The sequence below is a fragment of the Vanellus vanellus genome (genome assembly GCF_965231255.1).
Source record: "Vanellus vanellus genome assembly, chromosome: 2".
Lineage (NCBI taxonomy): Eukaryota > Metazoa > Chordata > Aves > Charadriiformes > Charadriidae > Vanellus > Vanellus vanellus.
Genome location: NC_138906.1, coordinates 145,423,097 through 145,443,940, shown reverse-complemented (window position 1 = coordinate 145,443,940; position 20,844 = coordinate 145,423,097). Strand labels below are relative to the sequence as shown.

At 40.5% G+C, this 20,844-nt stretch overlaps 1 protein-coding gene across 1 annotated transcript in view; it reads right to left on the bottom strand.

The window, feature by feature from the left end:
• The window catches only part of CPQ (carboxypeptidase Q), a 167,282-nt gene that overhangs the window by 52,209 nt on the left and 94,229 nt on the right, over positions 1-20,844 (bottom strand). The window contains exon 6 of the mRNA XM_082479462.1: positions 7,505-7,616. Coding sequence (XP_082335588.1) covers positions 7,505-7,616 — 112 coding nt within the window. The remainder of the gene's footprint in view (positions 1-7,504; positions 7,617-20,844) is intronic.

The following is a 20,844-nucleotide window of genomic DNA, read 5'->3' as shown; positions in this document are numbered from 1 at the left end:
TAAAATTGTTACGTGCATTGTTTTAAAAACACCTCTGTAGTTTTCCGTGCCTTTATCCTATACAACAGAGATTTGGTTATACCAGATCCAAGTCTACATCTATAGGAAAGTTTATTCATGAAGTTCCATTTCCCCATAACGCTGGCAAAGAGGGGGAAGTATGCACAGCACCTATCACCATACATTTCTCCCTTTCTCATGTACGTATAGATCATCGTCTAGGAATGTAGGAAAGCCATGTAAAAGGTGCGATGGCTGGGATTAGACTTTGTCAACAATCCTCTTTCCTTCATCAGGCTGCTCTAGCAGCAATGGCATCAGGCATCCTGCCCTGGGTGCGGAAGAGGAAAATGTGCCCTGTTCATCTACTTGACTCCTGGTATTCGCTGGCTCTGGCAGCTCCCCATAGCAAATATTTTTTTTACATGAAAGAACCAGGATTCCCAGAAGCACCTGGGGGCCCAGTCTGAGCAGGAGACTTCCTGGTCTCATGTGGCACGCAGACATGACTGAACATGAGCTCAGTGCAGAAGACAACAGCAAAAGCTGGGAAATGTTTCCTCTGAACCATAATCCATCACTATAGTGGTCTTTGGAGTGCAGCCTTTCCTGAAGTCTACACCGACTACTTCAACACAGGCAGGAGTTCAGATAGCAGTAACTGGCAATGGCTTACGCTGCTGCAGTTCAAGCAGTTGAAGGGAAAGAGGACAAGTCTGTGATTTGCCAAATTTGCAGCACAGCCACTGGGCTTCTTACGAAGGTGCACCTTGTAAACACACAGACTGGGCAGTAGCTGGTGGACACGTGTGCACCTCTGGGCCTGGCAGGGTACCAAGAGCTGACTAGCGATGGAGCAAGCGAGACCCAAACACAGCCAGGGAAAGGTAGAAAACACACTTCTGAACAAGGAGAGAGAGCATGTGGGTAAATGTTGCTGAAAGAAACTTGGGATGTGAACAAAGGACCTGTTGACTATTTGATTCCTCCTGTGCTAGCAGAGATGACACTCTGAAAATAAACCAGACTGTAGTGTCAAGTAGCATACCCTGTCAGCTCCTCTTCTTAAAAGAAAGAAAAAAAAAAAGGCTCCAGCTGTTTTAATTAAAAAGAGACACAACAGTTCATGCCTGAAGTTTCTCAGAAGACAGCAGTGAAACTCATCCATCAAAATCCGCTGCATCTCTAACTCCAGTGGGCTCTCTACTGCAGTTACAAGGCTTAAAATATTATGCTCAGGAAAGCCAACACTGCCATACGACCACCTTTTAAAGACCTTTCTCTGTTACTGTCATTATTCAGCTCCCTCGAGCTCCCTTTAAGGATAAAAGTCCGGTGTTTCTAGCGCTGGAGCAGGAGGTGGCTTTGGCAGGGCGCTCCCCGGGGTGGGAGGAGGGCAGAGGGCCTGTGGCCTCGGCCGGGAAATGCCCCTCGGCCAAGTGATGCAGGAATGCGGCTGGACGGGGAGCAAAGAGGCAGCACTGGCTAAAGCTCTGAAATCATCAGATGCATACTACCTGCTTCTTGCTCAAATACATCGTACATGAGTATTAGTCTTGAGCGAGACCAACACAGCGGCAGCAGAAGGCTTGAAATGGTGGGAGAGGGACACAAATACCTCCTTCACAGAAACTGGCAACCAACATCCAGAGAGAAACTGTGTTTCAAATGACACCAGAGCATTACCCAGACTAACATGAAAATGCTGAGGCAAATGGCACCGGCCATCTCCAGAGACATCTTTTTTGCACGCAAACTAACAAATGTAAAATTTGAGAATTATAAATGCAACCTGAAAACAAGCTGGGTTTGAGGTTTCTAGACTGTAATCAGCAACACAGCTGTTCTTGTGCAAAACCAGAAAACCCAATTTGCTTGAGTGCTGCCTCTCCTACAGCTTCCAAATGCTGTAGGGCCACACCACACCACATCACAGCTCATGCAACACCCCATGGATTCCCTCAGCTTAAAGACGGGAACCCCCCAGCTCTTCCTCCCTAAAACACCCCCAGTGGCTTCCCATCGTCTCTAAATTACCCTAAACAACACTCTTACTCCCGCCGTGGCAATATTTGCTACCTATCACACAGAGTTCGCAGACAGATTAAAAAGAAAGAGGCTCTGGTGCTTACAGCAAAGCTAGACGTGTGCTGATTGACCAGGCATTCGCCACCATAGGGAAAGGATAAAAGTGGAGTTTCTTCCTGCCTTTCCCTCAGTTGGGACACAAATGCACTCGCCCATCTCTCCTCAATCACCCATTTGCAAAGAACATATCGGAACTTCATATTCCAAATATTTTTATGCCTCTATCAAATTTAGTTAAAATTGATCAAAAGGTTAAAACCCGCAGAGGGCTGGGGAGGGCGGTAGCTGCCAGACGCAGCTGCAGGCAAACTGCACATTGCACAAGCTTACTGCCTCGGACACCCTGCCTGCAGTTATGAAGCATAATTTCTTAAGCACTAGAAACCCTCAGCTAATCACAACAGCTCCAGCTCCACTGAAGGAAAGGGAGTTTACCAGTTCAGACCAGCTCACAGACTGCCTCAGCATCTCTAAAGATGTCTTTATTCCCAGAAAGAGGAATAAAGAGCAACAACCCATTGAAACTTTCATCTTTCCTCACATAAACAACTTCTGTGGAAACACTTCTAGTTCTTCGTTTTCTAAGCACATAAGCCATGAAGCAGCTCGTCACAGATCTTGCTGATCAGTGGCATATATAAGCTTTAAGAGTTCCAGGAAAAAAAATACTGGTTTCTCTCCTTTGTGCTTCATTAAACTTCAGCGTTAACCAGGGGAGAAGACCCCTTTGGATAACATCAGTCAATGTGGCCGCTATTTGGTGAATTTTTCTGAGATTAGCTACTAGCTAAGCAAGCGATTGTAAGAGTAGAGTTGATACAGAGATGCTGATATGGGTGCAAAAAGGAAAACACTTCCGTTCACTCAGGTCCAGAGATGTCTACAACCACCGCTGGTACCAACAGCTGCACAAGCCGGTGCTGACCTTGAACTGTAGGTTGCTGAACGGGGTGTGTGGAGAGCGAAGCAGCAGCCACACAGAAAAGAAGAGATGTTTTCTGCACAGGGTGTCTGTGGAAAAGCCACGTGGAGGAAGATCCACCTTGCTGAAATGTAACCATCTAAAAGTCAGTGTTCGCTCTGAATTTGCTGCCTGTGCTTCCTCCCTGGAGAAGGAGGAGAGGGAACGGCACCGCCAGCAGGTACCCCTTCCCATCACCACAGTGTGGAAGATGGGCAGAGAGACATTACAGCTATTAGAAGCACAGTATTCAAACAAACTTGAAACTCTCCACCTTTTAGCTTTTCTACTTTCCAGGTGTAACTAAATTGTTATAGCTCTAAACCGCCTTCAAAAACCATAGTAGTTCACAATCTGGCCCTATGTTTTTTAGGTACTACTCTTTTGAAATGTATATATGGGATTTTACATGAATTAATTTTTTTTATTCCACTTTCTGGTAATATATTATGGAATTATTTCAGTTCAGTCTGGCCTTCATGTAGTTTCCTTTCTCTCAAAAAAAAAAACCCCTTCACTTCCATGTGAAGTCATAAAGTGAAATGGAAAAAAAACTCCTATCAAAAGGCTGAAGAGCTGAAGACTCTGTGTAAAATTACTTGAGACTGTGCTACTGTTACGTGTCCTTACAGGGAACATGTAATTATTATAGTGTCTGGAAATCTACAAAAAACATGGTACAAATCTGTCAGCTCAATTAAAAGAAAAAAAAGCCAACACTGAAGATTCAGGAAATATAAAGGCTAACACATTAAGTAAATGCTTTATTTAGAAATAAAAGCAAAAACTGTTAAAGAATTTTACTTGAGGCAAGAAAATAAACTGCACTGCTTAAAATAAAAGGTAACTTATCCTTAATATAAAATATAAAATATAAGTTAAACTATAATTTTAATTATTTTTTAATGAATTCATGTATTTGGCCCCAAGCCACTAGCAATTAAATGCTTTGTGAAGGGGGTTATGTTGAAAGTACAGAATGGTATTTAAACTATAATCATTTTTCAAGTAATGCATGGAATTATGAAAATCCTAATTAACAGGCATAGCTTGTGTTCACCAGCCACGTCCAAGGGTCACAGTGATATCATGATGAAGTGTTATTAGATCATGACTGAAAAAACCTGCTTAAATAGTACAGTAATATCTCGCTTTCATGGAACCAAAGGACCATGGCAGAAGTAGTGGTAGTAGTCCCCACCACACGCTACAAAATTCATATTCTTAAATTCATTTTTCAGAATGCTTGCTTCAGCTTTCAGCTCCTATCTCCACATCTGTAAAATCAGTTATACCACATGCCGACACAGTTTTTATGGCTACACAATGCACCATGGCTTGAAGACCCCTAGGAAACAGTAAAAAAAAAAAAAAAATCTACATGAGCATATAGACAAGCCAGTTTAATTTTCTTATCCCCATGCCAAATGTACTCGGTGGGCTAGTCTGAGACTATATTTATCAGGGTCCAAAAGGATATTAAATCAAGTTCAAAATATAATGCTAACTCAAAACACAATCTATGGAAGTGTTTTTAAATAAAACTCATTAATTCATTTCTCACACAATCTGCACATCTGTTATTTTGCTTTCCTTTTTGTCAGATTTTATGTCCATCATAAGATATAAAATCTGTATTAAACAATCTGCTATGGAAGACAGTTTATGAAAGGCCCTATCCCACATCGTTACCCACAGGTAGATGTGACGACCCAGAAGTCCTCTCCCAGCCTTACGTTCCTGCAGAACACTGGTATGAGAAGAAGAGCTTAACACAACAGCTGTCCAGAACAGGGGACATCAGCAAAGGCTCCGGCATTTCCCAGCTGAGAAAACAGCATTTCACCACAGGTCGTACAGCAAACACACAAGCTACTACCAGAGGAAATCAAATATTTGAACAAGCAGAGGGTGATGCATTTCAGTCATGCGTGAAGGGAAACCCAGTGAATAAGAATTATACAGTGCCACCATGAACTTGCCTTTAAGAGACACAAAACAGTTTATTCTGAATGGAATAGTCAGCAAACACAGAAGCATAATTGGGTTCTTTTTTCCTGAAGGTAGAGGGAGCATAGAAAATTTTCCAAGAATCATACAAGAAAGATTAAAAAATACTAAAAGAAGGAGTGGGCCTGGATTCTTCTGTAAATGAATCCTCTTTAGTTTACTTTTAAAAGACAAAAAATTAAAACAGATCCACTTTGTTTTCAGTCACAGACTGATATTCCAATCATTCCGAGGCTGGGAAAATGAGAGATAAGAGGTTCAAATAACGCAAAATAAAGGAACAGGAATTCACAAGGATGTCTGATGTTCACCACTGAAATATGAGAGTGGCTAATCGCAAAACAGAGCTCGTCTACAAAGAGCTCTTCAAGAAACACTGAGATTGTTCAAGTGCACAAATCCTTCTGATCGGAAGCAGGGAACGATAGTTTCTTACTTAAAGTCTGCCAGAGCTAAGAGCTGGAGCAGCAGCTGATTTTAGTTTTTAATGAATACGTGGTGCATTCCTCTTGACCACAGGTTACAGTTCTGGAAAATGGGAATGATGAGGAAAAATAGATTCCATCTGATGCACGGGGAAAAGCATCCTTGGACGTCAACTTGACAATCTGAGCCTGTTTTGAACTAGTTCTGAAGGGTATAGTGACAAAAGCCCATATGGAAGTAAAACCAGCAAAAACCTACAGATCAATCAATAAGACCGGAATTCGTAGTTTGGAGACCGGAAATCAGACTAGGCTACGTCAGACTGGGAACAGCAGGACAGCAGACCAAAATGGCTGGGTTAACTGGAGAACACAGGCGGATGACTGCGCAACCATAGGTCCCTCTTGCACATACACCGGCCCTGTCTCATCTTACCTTGTGGACCACCTCTCCCACCAAACACACCCTATGTAGGCATGTGTAGACCACACCCTTGTACAATAACACGCTGTCTGCAGCCCACTTCTACCCACAAGTCAGATGAAGCCCGTGAGTAGAAGAAATTGGCTTTTTAGATCCCACACAGGGGGGGCTATACAAACCAGGAGACAGTAGGCTGAGCAAGTCCACAGTGGTATTTATCCATAGCACTACTGGAACAGATTTATCCAGGCTAGAAGATGCCTTTTCCTCTTTCTCTCCTTCTGTATCTCCTTCTTATTTATCGAGAGCATGGGGATTTAGTTCAACTCATACTTCTGCTCAGCAGAAATTCTGGAGGAGGGAGACCAGCAAGTCCAGGGTTGACAGCCTGTGTGCTGGAATATCAGCTTCAGAAGCGTCCAGCTGATCTACAGACTAAACTCCAGAACCCGCTCACATTGTCATCCTGCTGATTACTAGGAGAGATTCAAAGAAGTGATCCCTGGAAGGAGAAGGTGGCTTTGCATCCCACAACCTATTCTAGCATGATACTCTGGTGTGCCAGGCCTCAGTGTCAAATGTTACTTGATGAGCCATATGAGCCCACAACATTTGACAGGACACCATGGTTAAAACAAATTTGACAGAACTGTATCCTTGTAGCGATGAGACTCAGGTGTGTGCTTCCTCTGATCTGGATTACCACTGCCAAGGAAATCAGCTGTCACAGTCCAAAGCGGAGCCCAAGCACACAGCAACATAAAAGCAGCATAATCAGGAAATCAGCCTTCAAGAGCAAAGCTGAGAACCCGCTAGCTTGATGGTATAGATGTACCTATCGACATTCGGTGGAACAAGTTCCAGCAGGATATAAACTTATTTAGGAAGAGCATTCAAGAAAAAAAAAAAACAACATAACAATTGAAATACATATATTGGAAACGTGAACTTCTGGGAAGCTTCGAGACAGTTTTTCTGAATCTCTTTACATATAGATGAAAGGAAAAAGACCAGAAATAGCATCATTGCCTGGATCCAATCCCAGTTACACATTCTTGAGAAACACTTAGATGAAATTGTCTTGAGAAGTTATCAAGAGCGAGGTAAGGGGTTGGGAATTAAATTAACTGAGTAGCCACTGTAAAAGCAATGTGCAGGACAGTGAAACATATAGGTATATGTTGGATGAAAATGTCAGCTTAAAAGGTAAAGAAAACTATCAAAGGCTATCTGTGACTTCACGAATATTCATCTTCATTAATAGGGAGGAACTCATTAAGAAAAAACAAAAAGGAGTGACTTCCTTCTAAGTTACCTAGATATATCTTATCCTGAACTTTCATTCTGTGATGATGGTGACCATGCAGGCTCAAAGTACTTTCTAGATCGTTGGCTGATGTGTTGCTTTTGGATGACCCCTATGATGAATGAAGGAGTTTAACAGACAAATTTGCAAAATATTTATACTAAGTATGAATATTTGTGCTCAGAGAAAAATAGAAAATCCAGTTTAGACAACATACAAAATGTCCTGGAAATGTAATGCATTGAAAATATTTTGATTTAATTGAAAATACTTCAAAATTAAATATTTACCCAGATCCTTAATGAGTGATAATGCTTCCCATGATATAAATGCTCCACCACCGTCGTCCATAGCTCCCTGCCCAACGTCCCAGCTGTCCAGATGTCCACTGACCAATACAATCTGGAAAAGCAATTATGAGAAAACATATCTACATGAAAACACTCAATCAGAAAAGTCAGTTCGGCATTTAAGCATGTAAATGATTTTGTCATAAATTTGGCTTTTTAGTTTAGAGCAGGAGGAAGGAAACATTTCAAATAAAACTCTCATTCTCTAGTCACTCAATACAACTCTGGGAAGACCAAATGCATCCTACTGTCTCAGACCACTGCCTGAATCAAACTAGATATGCTGTGAGGAATGCTTAAATGAAAGGTTTTGTCTTGTACATTAAAAAGTGCATACTTTCCAGAGATACAGGGCTACTACATTGCAGAATGGTGAAAATTTCTTTCCTATGCTGTCTGCTTAAGCCCTCAGGCATGAAATTAACCCTATTTTTGGTTGCATAAGTAAGAAATATAAACTTAGACTGAAGTGTTCCCAGACACTGTTGGTTTATTATATATCCATGGTACTTGCCACAGAGGACCTCTAATTTATTACTGGATCCCCTATGTGCTACAACAATGACAAGGTATTTTATAGTTCCATTAGTCATAAGGATATTTTAAATTAAAAACTACATGGTAGCAAGTCCCAGACGGGTTTCTGCAAAGAAAGTTTTATGGCTAGAGTAGAGTATAAAAGCGCATGTTTCTCCAGAAACACCCACTTTCAGATCTAAACTCTTCAAATGTCGACAAGCAGCATCAGACCAATACCAGAAGTGAGACAGTTCCCTAACTGGACCTGAAGCTGAAGGTCTGATGGATCTGCGATTGCAATAGAGGGGTCAAGGATGGATGAGAACTCTGAGCTGAGCAGGCAGTGTGGTAAAATGATGCAATATGTTAAAAACAAGAGTAGGGAGCCGCTACAGTGCTCCAGGAGTCTTTGAAGAACTGGTACCAGTAAAAAGTGCCCTTGGGAGAGGGTGGAAATGGAAGCATCCAACCTATCACAACTGAGCACTGAGGAAAAACTGAAGGAGATGCTGTAGCATCTGTCTGTGTCCTGCCCAAAACTGGCCATGTATGGGCCAACTCCCTGTCCGGCTGACGGCAATCAGCTCTCAGAGTTGTGGGCTCTAGAATAAGGTGAAAAATACTTGTTCTTCCTCCCACCTTCTTCTCCCTAAAGGATGAAGCTCTCCTGGCATATCACCTCAGCTTTCATACATTGGAGGACAACTGCTCTACCATTGATAATGAGAACACAATGAATTTTTCCTATTATCACCCCTGGAGGGTGAAAGCCTATGCTATCGAGCATGCAGCTAACGTTGCAAGGAACTAACTTGGGGCTCAACCATGAAAACCTCTATTTTCCACTTCATGTGAGAGAAATCTCAGTAAGTTTTCACTGATTATTAAAAATAGCGCACAAACAGATCATGGCAACAGAGTACAGCAAAGATGAACTCCTGTAGCATAACTAAAAGGGCCCCTTTGCACTAAACAAGGGCCAAGACAAATTACTAGTCATATATATTGTATTGCCATATGTCCAACCAGAATGCACCAAAACTCCTTAAATTTAGAAAATACACTATGAAATGTTTATAAATGTGTGCATTACACAAACCAAAAGTGTCACGTCTTAGAAGCTGGAAAAGCTCGTGATCAAAATCTGAAGAGCAGCTTACTCTTTCCTTCTCAGATGTTTCAACTCTCTTTTCCGCTCACCCAGCCTTAGCTAAACATGTGCTTGCTTTCCAGCACGGGCTCAGTTTTTTTGGTAGTAGACAGACATGCCGCAGCTTTTATTCCAAAACCTCCCCTCCTTCAAAAGCACTTAAATTTGGACGGCAGGACCCTCTGTAAAAGCCTCAGATTTACTCAGGAGGTATTCCTGCCATTTAATGTCACGATCCTCCCAAGCCCGGGGTGAGAGACTGCAAAGAGCACGTTTTCCAGGGATGCTGCCCTGCAGTAGAAGTACTTAATCTGCGGCAGCCCTCTGCTACAATAGCAACGTAGCTTGAAACCAGATAATCTAAGAAAAGCCATGCCAGCTTTGGAGGTAGAAACCTTTGTGAAATGAGAGCAGAAAAGAAGTGCTCGCTGCGGTAGTCCTTGCTCTTTTTGTTTTCTTACAAGGGAGGACTGAGCACACAGACACATGCAGACGCTTGTGCAGGCGGTGCAGGCAACGCGTGACTGATCCTGCTTTGAGAGCTTGGGATGCACGTGCAGCCCTGCTGCAACCTGCCCACGGAGGACAGAGCTCAAACACCACCACATTTTGTGGCCGACTGATGCAGACTTGTTACTGTTCACTCGATAAGAAATTTGCAAACAATACATTAAAAAAAAAAAAAAAAAGAAAGAACAGAAAAGGGTTTGAGTAAAAGCACAAGTGTCTGCAGTACAAATGATGGCTATTCCACAACTTCAAAATCGCCATGTGCTTTGTTTGTTCTTAAAGCAAAAATTGGTTTGAAGAAGACAACTGTTCACCCTCTTGGGAAACAGCTTCAAGCTGAAGTGAATTATTTACAAAAAGTTTGTAAACTCATTGAGTACCAAGTTTACAATACAAACAATGCCCTGTCTTTAGCAGTGAAAGAATACTTCACTAACGCTGTTCCCTGGCAGCAATCGCAACATGAGCATCTGAGAGGGAATTACTTCTCATTTCTGTGAAACAACAAATATTGCAACAGCAGGAAATTCTGAATCAGAAGAAAGTGGTGTAATCCCACTTGGGGTTACAGACTCCAATCACGAAGCATCTTTACCAACTCCAGAACATTACACCAAAACAGATCAAGGTTCAAATGGATTGAGAAAGTCAGATAATTTTATGGATGAACGTTTACTCAAATTACTCAAGCTGATGCCAAGACCAATTACATAAATACAACCAATGTACTTCTATGTGAAAGTTTTTTTGGAACAGTTGTTTTTTTAGCTATCATGCTTCTGCAGCAGCAGCTAAAATGAAATTTTCCACGATCCTGCTGATAGTTAGCCATAGACATTCTTAAAATAAGACACAGTCATAAAATAAGAAAACCGCTATGTTTATCTTGGTCTTTAAGTAGATATAACGTGTCTAGGCAATGAATGGAAAAATTTCTAAAATTCACTCTAAACCACTATATTATTTAAAATAATATTATAAAATAATAGTACTATAATTCTCTGTACAGTTGGGCTAATAACAAAGGCAGTTAAAGCTATCATGTAAGTATGATTACTGCATTTCCCACATCGCTTTCAAATCTGTTACGTGGCGCTTAGCTCCAAATCTACACATAGACTAATCACTAACATTTGCGCAAAACATCCCTATAGAAATGTCAGCACATGCCAATAGAATGTAAGCATTGCAAAGCAATGTAAGTAAGCATATGTATGTATAAGTATTTTAAATATACAGAGAAACCACAAGGAACTGTATAGGACAGTACAAATACAGCAATACACATTTGCCAAATTGACCAAAAATAAATTTAGGATAAGACAGTTCTCATGCAACCTGACAACTTAAGATTTGACTTTCCTGCAATGACACAGCTAAGAAATGCTACTTAGACACAGTCCTGAGACAATGTGACAGAAGGGAAACTGCAGGAAACATTACAAAAAGAAGATGAGTTATTCTATTTCCTTCTGCACCAGTATTATGACCTCTATTGGATGCCTTTAAGTCATGCCCAGAATTTCAATCAAGCATATTGAAATATTTTGAAATTTATATTATATTTTATATTTCTACATAAATAGCTATTTATATATTTCATATCTTAAAACCAAGAAGGTTAAGAAGAGGAACCACCCCTTCACATACATTTGCATAGGTCATGAAGTTATCCATTTCTAAGCAGGATGTCTTTTGCCACTAAAAAATAATCTCCCATTCCATACATAGCCACACATGCCTATTGCATTTTTCACGCAGTAACTTCACAAAATGTAGGGAACTACCTTGTGCTTGGTTAGAGGGAATTTTGAGAAAAGACTATTCCACTTTACTTAGTCTCCGCAATCCCACTTGCTCCTGTAGAAGTACAAGGCAAAGGCTTCTTTCTATGCACATTAGCGATCATAAATAATAAACATTAGGAAAGAACTGTAAGTAACGTTTTCAATCACAGAATCTCATCTAGAATAACGTGTGTATCAAGTTGTGAAAACCAGCATGCAAAGTCATTTCATGTCACTGAGGTAGATGGTAATGGAAGAGTAATGAAGTCATCATTCATCTTTGCCCTTCATGGATGAAGACGACTTCATGGATAGAGGTGAGGGTCCACAAAATAGGACTTTTCTTGATGGAATCTGGCTATCAATGCATTCTCTTAGAAAAGCTTAGTAATAACTTTCATTATCCACACTACTGAAAAGCATTTTTCCTTACATCCTCCTCTAACAGACAGGGAAGGTAAGGAGCACCTTAACTTGAATGGAGAGGACAGAAAACTTACACAAGGATCACATACACAAAGAATGAGATGACCAAGAACTAAACAGGATATCAGAACCTGATCAAGCTTCTTTAGCCAAGACACACTCAAACCCCATGTGTCTGTGTGCCAAAGCTTCGAGCTAAAACAGTGAAGTGCTCTAGACTGTAACTCAAGTTCTTTTCAACTGCTCGTCTACATTTTCAGCCAAATATTGCCACGAGTTAGTCATTTGTTCAGGCAACACAGGTCTATGGTATTCCAGCCCAGTTCCCAATTACCTAGAAACTCATGAAAAGCATTTCTATTCAAATTTCTTTATTTCTTTTTTCTTCCGTTTGCTTCTAAATAGGTCCATTGTAAGCTCTAGGTACCACAGTAAGGCCTTGCATTGTTTTACTGGGTATTTTTCCTGCATGAATCCCTTCCCAGCGCATGGGATATTTGTACAATACTTAACTTACACATATGAACACCACATACAGTTGATTTATGTTTGGACCAAAATTAGAGGAAAACAGAAATCAGATTAGAATTAGGACCCCCTATTCAATCTAATCCAAAAATTGCCTATAAAGTCTCTCCTTCCCCAGACACTCATTACTCTTTTTACTCTCACAAGCACTCTCTCACTTCACAATTTCCTATTGTCCCCAGTCCCAATCAAAATTTCTGATGCTAACTAAACCATGACTGAGAAACTCTTAATCCCAGCTTCCGAGACAGAGGAACCCAGCACCAAATTCAGGCCTGTGCTCTCAAGCACAGGGAGTACGTTTTGAGTAATCTACACATTTGGATAGCACAACAACTATGAACTGCCAGATGGCTTCAGTTTATAAGGATCTAAAGATTTTCTTCATTTCACTGTGTTAACAGCATGAGAACAAGGGAAAAGAGAAAGGCATCATATCATATACCTAACTAGCGGGCAAATAAACCAGCATACCGGACTAAATTCAAGCCCATCATGCTTAACTTGCCTTCAAAACAATGATTAAATAAAGTCTTCATATACACAGATTTGCAAATTAAGAGTAGTAAATCTGTCGTGGCAGTTTTAGGATGTATTAGCATCATCCGCAGTAGTGCTTGCAAATAGGTTCTGGAAGATGGCAACACCGAGCAATACGCTTTTCTAATGCTTACCCGCGTAGCAAAGATGGCAGTAGTGTCCACAGTCATCTCCCTCTTTTGAAGTAAGTCTTAGTCTGCAGACTGCATTCGCTTTCTCATTTTTTAGGAAAAAGTTCTGTCACCTTAATGGAATAAAATGTTAGCACGTAAACAGGTTTTGTGCCCTTGCCCATTCTCTTCCCTACTCCACCTCAAACCTTTCTCTCATCAACTCACTCAGCAACACAAATAACAAATTAAGACTGATCAACTCTTCCTACTTGATACTTCATGTCCAGGCAGAACCACATTCCTTTATACAAAGGAACAATCCTCAAGTTTTAAAATATTGATAGTAGTTATTTACTTGCATCATGCAGCAAGATTCTGTAAATCAGTCCCTTGTGTTTTCCATCACAGGCCTTCCGAAATCTCAACAAGGCAGAACTTGTAATCTTATGTGCGGTGGCAGCAGCACACAGACTGCTGCAAATGCATCACACATCATCTTCCTTTCTGGAATCCAACCCAGCTCTTCCAGCAGCATGGTAGAGCCTTGAAGGAAACTTCTCAAGCACTGCAGAATAAAGACAACCATTTAAAATGGTCATATAGTTCTTGCAGGGACACTGCATCTTGTATCTATACCATGATTGATTATGTCAAGCTCAGCATCTCAGCGCTTGGGGAAGACAAAACTGACAAAATTGAGTGCCCGTCGGCAGAATAGCACTATATGCCATGGGATTAGAATTAGATTTACATGCAAGGTTAGATATATACATACATAATGTACATATATTTTAATATAAATTCTCCTGGTTTTAAAAAAGTGCACTTCATTACTACCAGAAAAAATACTTTGCCCCCTTATGTTTAAAGATAGGTCTACACTTTTGAGTGTAATTCCATCAACTTCAACAGCTAAATTCAAGCACGGAGCTATATCAGAGATGCTCGGTTGTAAAAAATGCTTACTTGGTAAAAACTCTTTGTGAAAGCCTACCCTGACCATTTCCCAAAGATTTGTTTTGGGCTACAAATATGTGAAAAAAGATTTGTGAGTTTCTGCACTTGCCTTTAAGAAAACACTAACTGCCTCCAGTTAAACTGCAATTGGATTAAAACATGCCCTAAATGTAAATCAGGAACATTACCACATTTAGTGGATTTTATTTTGTGTATATAAGAATATTTCTTCAAATTAGTTTTTAGCTTTGGTGTCCAAATAATATGACTTCACTGTACTGCTCCTTTTATTAGATTTCACGCGCATTAGGAATGGTTCTCAAATAATCAGTCTAGCTGTCTCAACTAATTTACAGTCCTAAAGATACAGGGAAGTTCAGAAAGAAAAAAATGATTAAAACAAAAAACGTCTTTTCTACTTAATATGTAGCGTAGTAAGTCTTCCAGGCTTCCGATTAAATGATAGATCTGCACATGAAACAGAAGTGACTCACTTAGTCACACAAGAATCCAACCCTATTACTGCTAAAAAGCTGATTAACCTTCAAAGAGCCTCTGTGTCACAATATACAGTAAACTCTTTAAAGCTGAATCTCTACTTGGTAAAAGTGATTGAAAATAAAGTGTTCTTAGAAAGTACTGCAACCAAACCTCCCTGTTTGAAGTGAATCTCAAAACCACTGAGTAGTTAAATAGCATGGGCTGATCTCATTTACGGCATATAGGACAGTGAAGGAGAAAAGTAGTCTGAAAAGAAGTTATTACTGAGAAGGGAATTGTAGTCAAGGTAATAGGACATAGAAACTATATGAGCATTCAAAAGATAACCAAGTATTGAAATGACTACCAATTTCTTATTAAATGTTGGGTTTTAAAGACAGCATTTCCATATTCAAGTTCCCTAGAATCTTTTATGTCCCGTTTCCTGAGCTGTAACATTTCAGAAATAATACCACTCTTAATAATATTGTATTTTGAAAATAAGGATTTTAATTTATACATTGAAGCCCACGTCTAGAGGTTTTAAGAGAAAAAAAAATACATTAATAACTCCATCTAAAAAAAAATTAGGTTATCACCAAAATATCACATACCCTTGCATAAAAATGATGTTGTAGCTGCTATTTCTCTAGTTTAAAGATAAGCAAAGAATCTCTGCAAATCCCCATGTCTGAAAGCTGAAACAAAGTCTGACCTGATGTGCAGGGAAAAACAATCCTTTTTCTACACTTCCCAAAGGAAGACTTCACTTACAAATGTAGTAGATGATTTGTGTATGAGGGGATTATTTTATAATCTAGAGAGTCTTTGTATATTTTTCACTTTAGGGATATATATGCTTCTACCATATTACTACAGATCTAGCAACACTCACAAATGTTTTCTCTTTGAAACTTCTTTTCTCAGATATCAAAATAAATCTCAGCTAAAATAAACATTAATGCCTAGTGCTGCTTCTTTAACTGAAGCATTTACAAAACTTTCCTACTTGTACACTGTGATACTATGCAAAGATGGAGATGCCACAACCTCTCTGGACAAACTGTTTCAAAGTTTGTTATTAGGAAAACATTTTTCCTAATACCTATTCGAAGCTTTTTTTAAATGTGCCCTACTGAGCCCTCCCTGCAGCTCACAAGCCTGCCTCGTAATTTTACATCTCCAGAAACTTTTACTTAATCTTACATAATCACCCCCAGCCGAACGCAATGGAAATTAAATTCCTGACTTTTACCACACCATTGTCGTCCACCATTATATATACTAAAAGGAGCGCTGATCACGTAATCAGTTCTCCCAAAACTGTCTCATCATCCCCCTTCTACAGTGACAATGATCTATCCGAACCGGTGATGTCTCTTGTCCTCGCTACTCTCTCGTGGGAGGTGACTCCACACCTTTCTGCCGTGATGGCAGAAACTTCCCACTCTCCAGCATTAAGTATTTCCATGGTCACACATTCACAGGCCTGTGCTCACGGCTGCCACTCCAGCCTGTGACGGAGGCTCTTCTGACACTGTCCCCTTACTCCACAAATCCACGCATAGGCCAGGTCCTTGCCATTTCTTCCTCTGCTACGTCACGGATTTCGTTGTGAAGCACGCTAAAACACTCCACTCGTCTTTCATACGGTTACCGCAACCCTTTTTTATTTCTATGGCTTATCCTACATTCCTGGCATCTGCACTAGTTTTTTTTTCAGAATTTTGCTAAGATTATCTTTTTACTTGTCTCAGGGTTTTTTTAAGATTCATATTATTCCTTATGAATTTTCTAATGTGTACACAAAATGTTAATTTCTCTTTCCCATATGTACATTGTTTCTCTCTTAAAGTGCAGAATAAGCTTCTCAGCGCAGTGCTAACTTCACGCATTTCCAGAAGTGCGGCGACCCACTGGGGTGGGGTGGGAAGTTACTATGAAGTGATGACTCGAATGCCAGCGCACGCAGCACGGGGAACGGGCAGGAGAACCAGAGGTCTGCGTGCAGCTGCAGGGCTGCCACCTCCTTGGGATCCCAGAGGCACGGTGGGATGGCTGCCCAGGGAAGGGGTTGAATCACCATCCCTTGAGGCATTTAAAAGATGGGTAGATGTGGTGCTTAGGGACGTGGTTTAGTGGTGGACTTGGTGGCGTTAATGGTTGGATCCAATGACCTTAAAGATCCCTTCCAACCTAGACGATTTTATGATTCTATGAATACTGGAACTGCTACCCAGAGAGGCTGTGGGGTCTCCAGTCTTGGAGATATTCAACACCCAAGCGCTACACGACCTGCTCTAGCTCATCTGGCTTTGACCACAGGGTTGGACTACAAGATCTCCAGAGATCTCTGTAATTATGACACTGATTCCAGAACGAATAATTCACATTTGCTTCTGGCTCTATAAATAATCCACATTTCTTTTGGCTCTGAAAGTTTCATTAAAGGGATTCAAAAAGCAGAACACAGCTTGGAAATCAATTCTACCAAACTCAAGTATGTCCTTCAAGATCCAGACAGCTAAAGTCTAACTGTAATCTTCAATATAGTATTTTACTATATAAAAGACCTCTTTTCTACTTAGGGCAGTCAAAATCATGGTAAAAATTAAAGTCAGTATGAAATCCATTTTATGGAATTGTTTGCAATTTTTGTCTAATAGTTTCATGAACTGATTCAAGAACCCACAGAAACAGGACATTTTTTGGCTTGCAACATGAAAAAGTCTTCATCTTATACTGACCCCAAAACAATTGCTTTACATACTGTATGAGACTTGTCTTCAAAGTCTCAACATCATTTTCAGATTACAATTCCTCCTTCACCAATTACAGTTCCTTTGGGGTTTTTTTTTTCAGTTTCTGATAATTAAACCAGCATTTCTATTGAGGCTTAAATGTGGACTTAGAAAATCATTAATTTCTTATTTCTAAATTCATATTAGCTAATTATATTGTCTTGATCTCTTTATCAGTAAAACGGGACTAAACAACTGTTTATTATGTAAGGGATACAGTAAAGATTTCTTCCCATATTTATGACAGCATTCCTGAAAAATACTAAGAAGAAGAGACTCAAAGTCCCTGTCTTATGGTGAAATTACTGGAGCTGTATCTCTTTACAGAAAAGAAAACTCAGTCCACAATCTCTAATACCTGTGCACAGCCCCACCAAAATAGAAGAGTCGTACTCACAGAGACACAGCTAAGTACTTGTAAGTAACACTGATGGATTTCCCTCCTCAGTTGCCATTAGAGTATCTCAAAAACCCGGAGTTTTGATACAAAGTGAAAGCTCACCCTTCATGTTTATCTGTCCTTAATTTCTTTGTTTATATACTATTGTGGAACTCAAAGTGTGTTTGACGCAAGCTTTCAGAAAGATGGAGAAGAGGCTGCTCTACCAAACTCAAACAACTTCTGTAAAAGACCAGATGAGACAACTGTTGTCAGGATGATTCCCAGGGTGGCATATCTGCTCAAAGTCAGGAGAGATTCAGTTTTTTGGAACCAGTAATGCAAGGGCTCTGGAATGCATTCGGAGTGCAAGGGACTTCAGAAAGCCTGGTGCAAAGTTCAGCTTTGGCAAAGCAGGAAAAAACAGTGGCAACACACACTTCAAGACATTTAGCATACTGCAAGGCTGGAAAGCAGTTCAAGCACACGAGTTGTCTGAGCGCTGCATGACTACTGCCTGTTGCCATCTTTTAATAGGTGCACGTCAGGCACGAGCCAGTGTTTCCCTTGCACAGAACAGACAGCAGATGGATAACTCATAGCTCTGCAAAATCCCCGGAGAAAGGTGAAAAACAAGTCAACCGCAGTAACTGAAAGGAGGAGATACACACGTGCCTTGTCCTGCTTCTTTCCAAAATCATGGTGTGATTACCACAGGCCGGGGGGATACCAGAAAATGGAAGTTATCTTGTTTGGAACTGATCCAGCTTGTGTGAAGCATTTGAGTATCCATTGCAAGGGACAAGCAGACGGATTATAGCCCTCATCCTGAAATTGAGAGAGGTGTCCTTACGGCCACAGTCTGGAATCAAGCCAAGACATGCTTTAGATATTGGTCTCCATCCCCCCCCTTATCAAGCATCTCGGGAAAGGCTGCAGGTTGGTATCATCTCGGACATTTTCACAGGCACAAATTTCTTCATGCCCCCCACAGCATGGGAAACTTTTTCAGCTTGTGACAATGTTCACAGCAGAAATTTTTTTCCCCTGTGCCCAGCTACAGAGAGGAAAACAGAAAGAAAAGCACCAGAAATACCAGCTAGGTCCAGGTTACACAGGTAGATTTGTGTGATGGGTGTTTCTCTCTACTTGGACTTAACATCAACTTTATGTCCCTAGGCCACTCAAAGTCTGTCAGTGCTACCTAATACTCCCTGTCACTTCACCTCAGATTTGAATCCCCGACCTTCATCTGAAAGGTCGCGTGTCTCTGCCAATGCCATCTCCCTCTAGTTTCTCTTCCTACGGCTGCAAGTTGAAACAACTTATTTACTTAACTATCCCTGCACCCCTCAATTTTCACACATGACAGAAGGAATGTATGCTCACTGAAATTCTGACATCTACATAGCTCGGGCTAACCAGCTGGTAAACACCACTGACTGCTATTACGCATCAGCCTTCAATCACCTCCAAAACGCATTTAAAAGACCCTATATTCATTCAGCCTCCACAACCCCGACACTGAATCCAATAAAGGTTGTTGGATTTTTTTATTGAAACCTTGTGTCATACTAAAATTATTACCGCTCTTCTATTTGTACTTCATTTCATATCTGTTTGTGTTGAAATGAAATTAATTTCTCCTTCAGGCACTGTTCTCAGAGGCTCCTATTCTAATTTTATTAGTTTTCATGCCTTTAACTTTCAAAATTAAACACAATGGTTATCACAGTAGTACACAGAACTGATTACATGACCCGGATTAATCAGATAGAGAGGTATGTTTAGTTAAGATTATATCAGGGCTGTACCCACCTAAATATTTTAATGGTTGAATGTTAAAAGAAACTTACTCTAGCCTTTAAATAAACCTCCGACAAGATTGCACGTAGAGAATTAGGGGCATGGAGAACAAGATTCTCCTAATGCATACACTCCAGTCCTCGTTATCAGAAGTAAATGCATGAAAAATCTGGTTCGTATGTTTATCATTTGAGTGCATTCCGAAATTTTTATTCCCACGTTAGTGAATTTAGTAGAGCAACCATTTCAGAATAACCAACTGGAATCTGTAGGTCTCTCTAAACTCTTCTCCTCCTGCTGACGATGAGGACAAGCAGGAAACTCGAACATTTATTAGACTGGTCTTCCTGAACAACAGTAAGCAAAAGTGTTTACCTGGATTTTGCATGTTACCAATGAAACAAAATGGAAATTACCTTGTTCTGTTACTCAGAGCGAAAAAGGCAAAACCACTCTGCTCGTGGGCTGCTACTCCTGTCATACTGAAACCCCTCAGCTTGGCAGGATAACTTACTTGAACAACAGGTGTCAAAGACACCTTCTTGGAAAAGCTGCTCCAAAGAACAGGTCCTCTGCAACGCGTGTATCAACAAACCAAGTACGCTGCCTACTCATTTTCTGCAACCTCCTACATCAACATAACCCAGAGTGTAGTTGCAGATCTCACTCTAGTAACTGTTGTTTATTCTTCCCAGCTGCAGAACATCCGATACGAACACTGCTACCATAATTACACCATTACAATTGTAACTGAGCCACACGAAAGGCAAAAAGGCACAGAACTGAAATATTTCTAGGACTTTGCCTACAAACTTTGCCAGCTGACAAGGAACCTTACACCTACTTTCTATTCCACAACTGACACAGCGCTATTCTACATTTTCCAGTAAACATGCTTTTCCAAAAAAAGCTAGCTAATGTTTCATTTCTTTAAAAAGATATGACGCAAGAAGTTAGTAGAAACAATAAAGAAGTCAAATGAGGTAAAAAGAAAGCTGCAGATGAAAAATTTCTGCAGTTCTGTAGAAAGCGTTGACTCCGACTCAAGTATTTCACCAGAATTGTCTGTGACTTGTTGCCAGAATCATCAAATCAGCATAGGTTTGAAGGAAGAAATTGATATAAACCGCTGGCTGGGGACAGATCTTGGCAACTCCTATATTGATTGGCAGTGTTGTAACGTGTCATTTGCTCTGAGCATGTCACCAGTGAAGGGACAACTGAGTTCCAGAAGTTCAGAGAACACATGCAAACACATATGAAAAGTGCACTAGATTGCCTCAA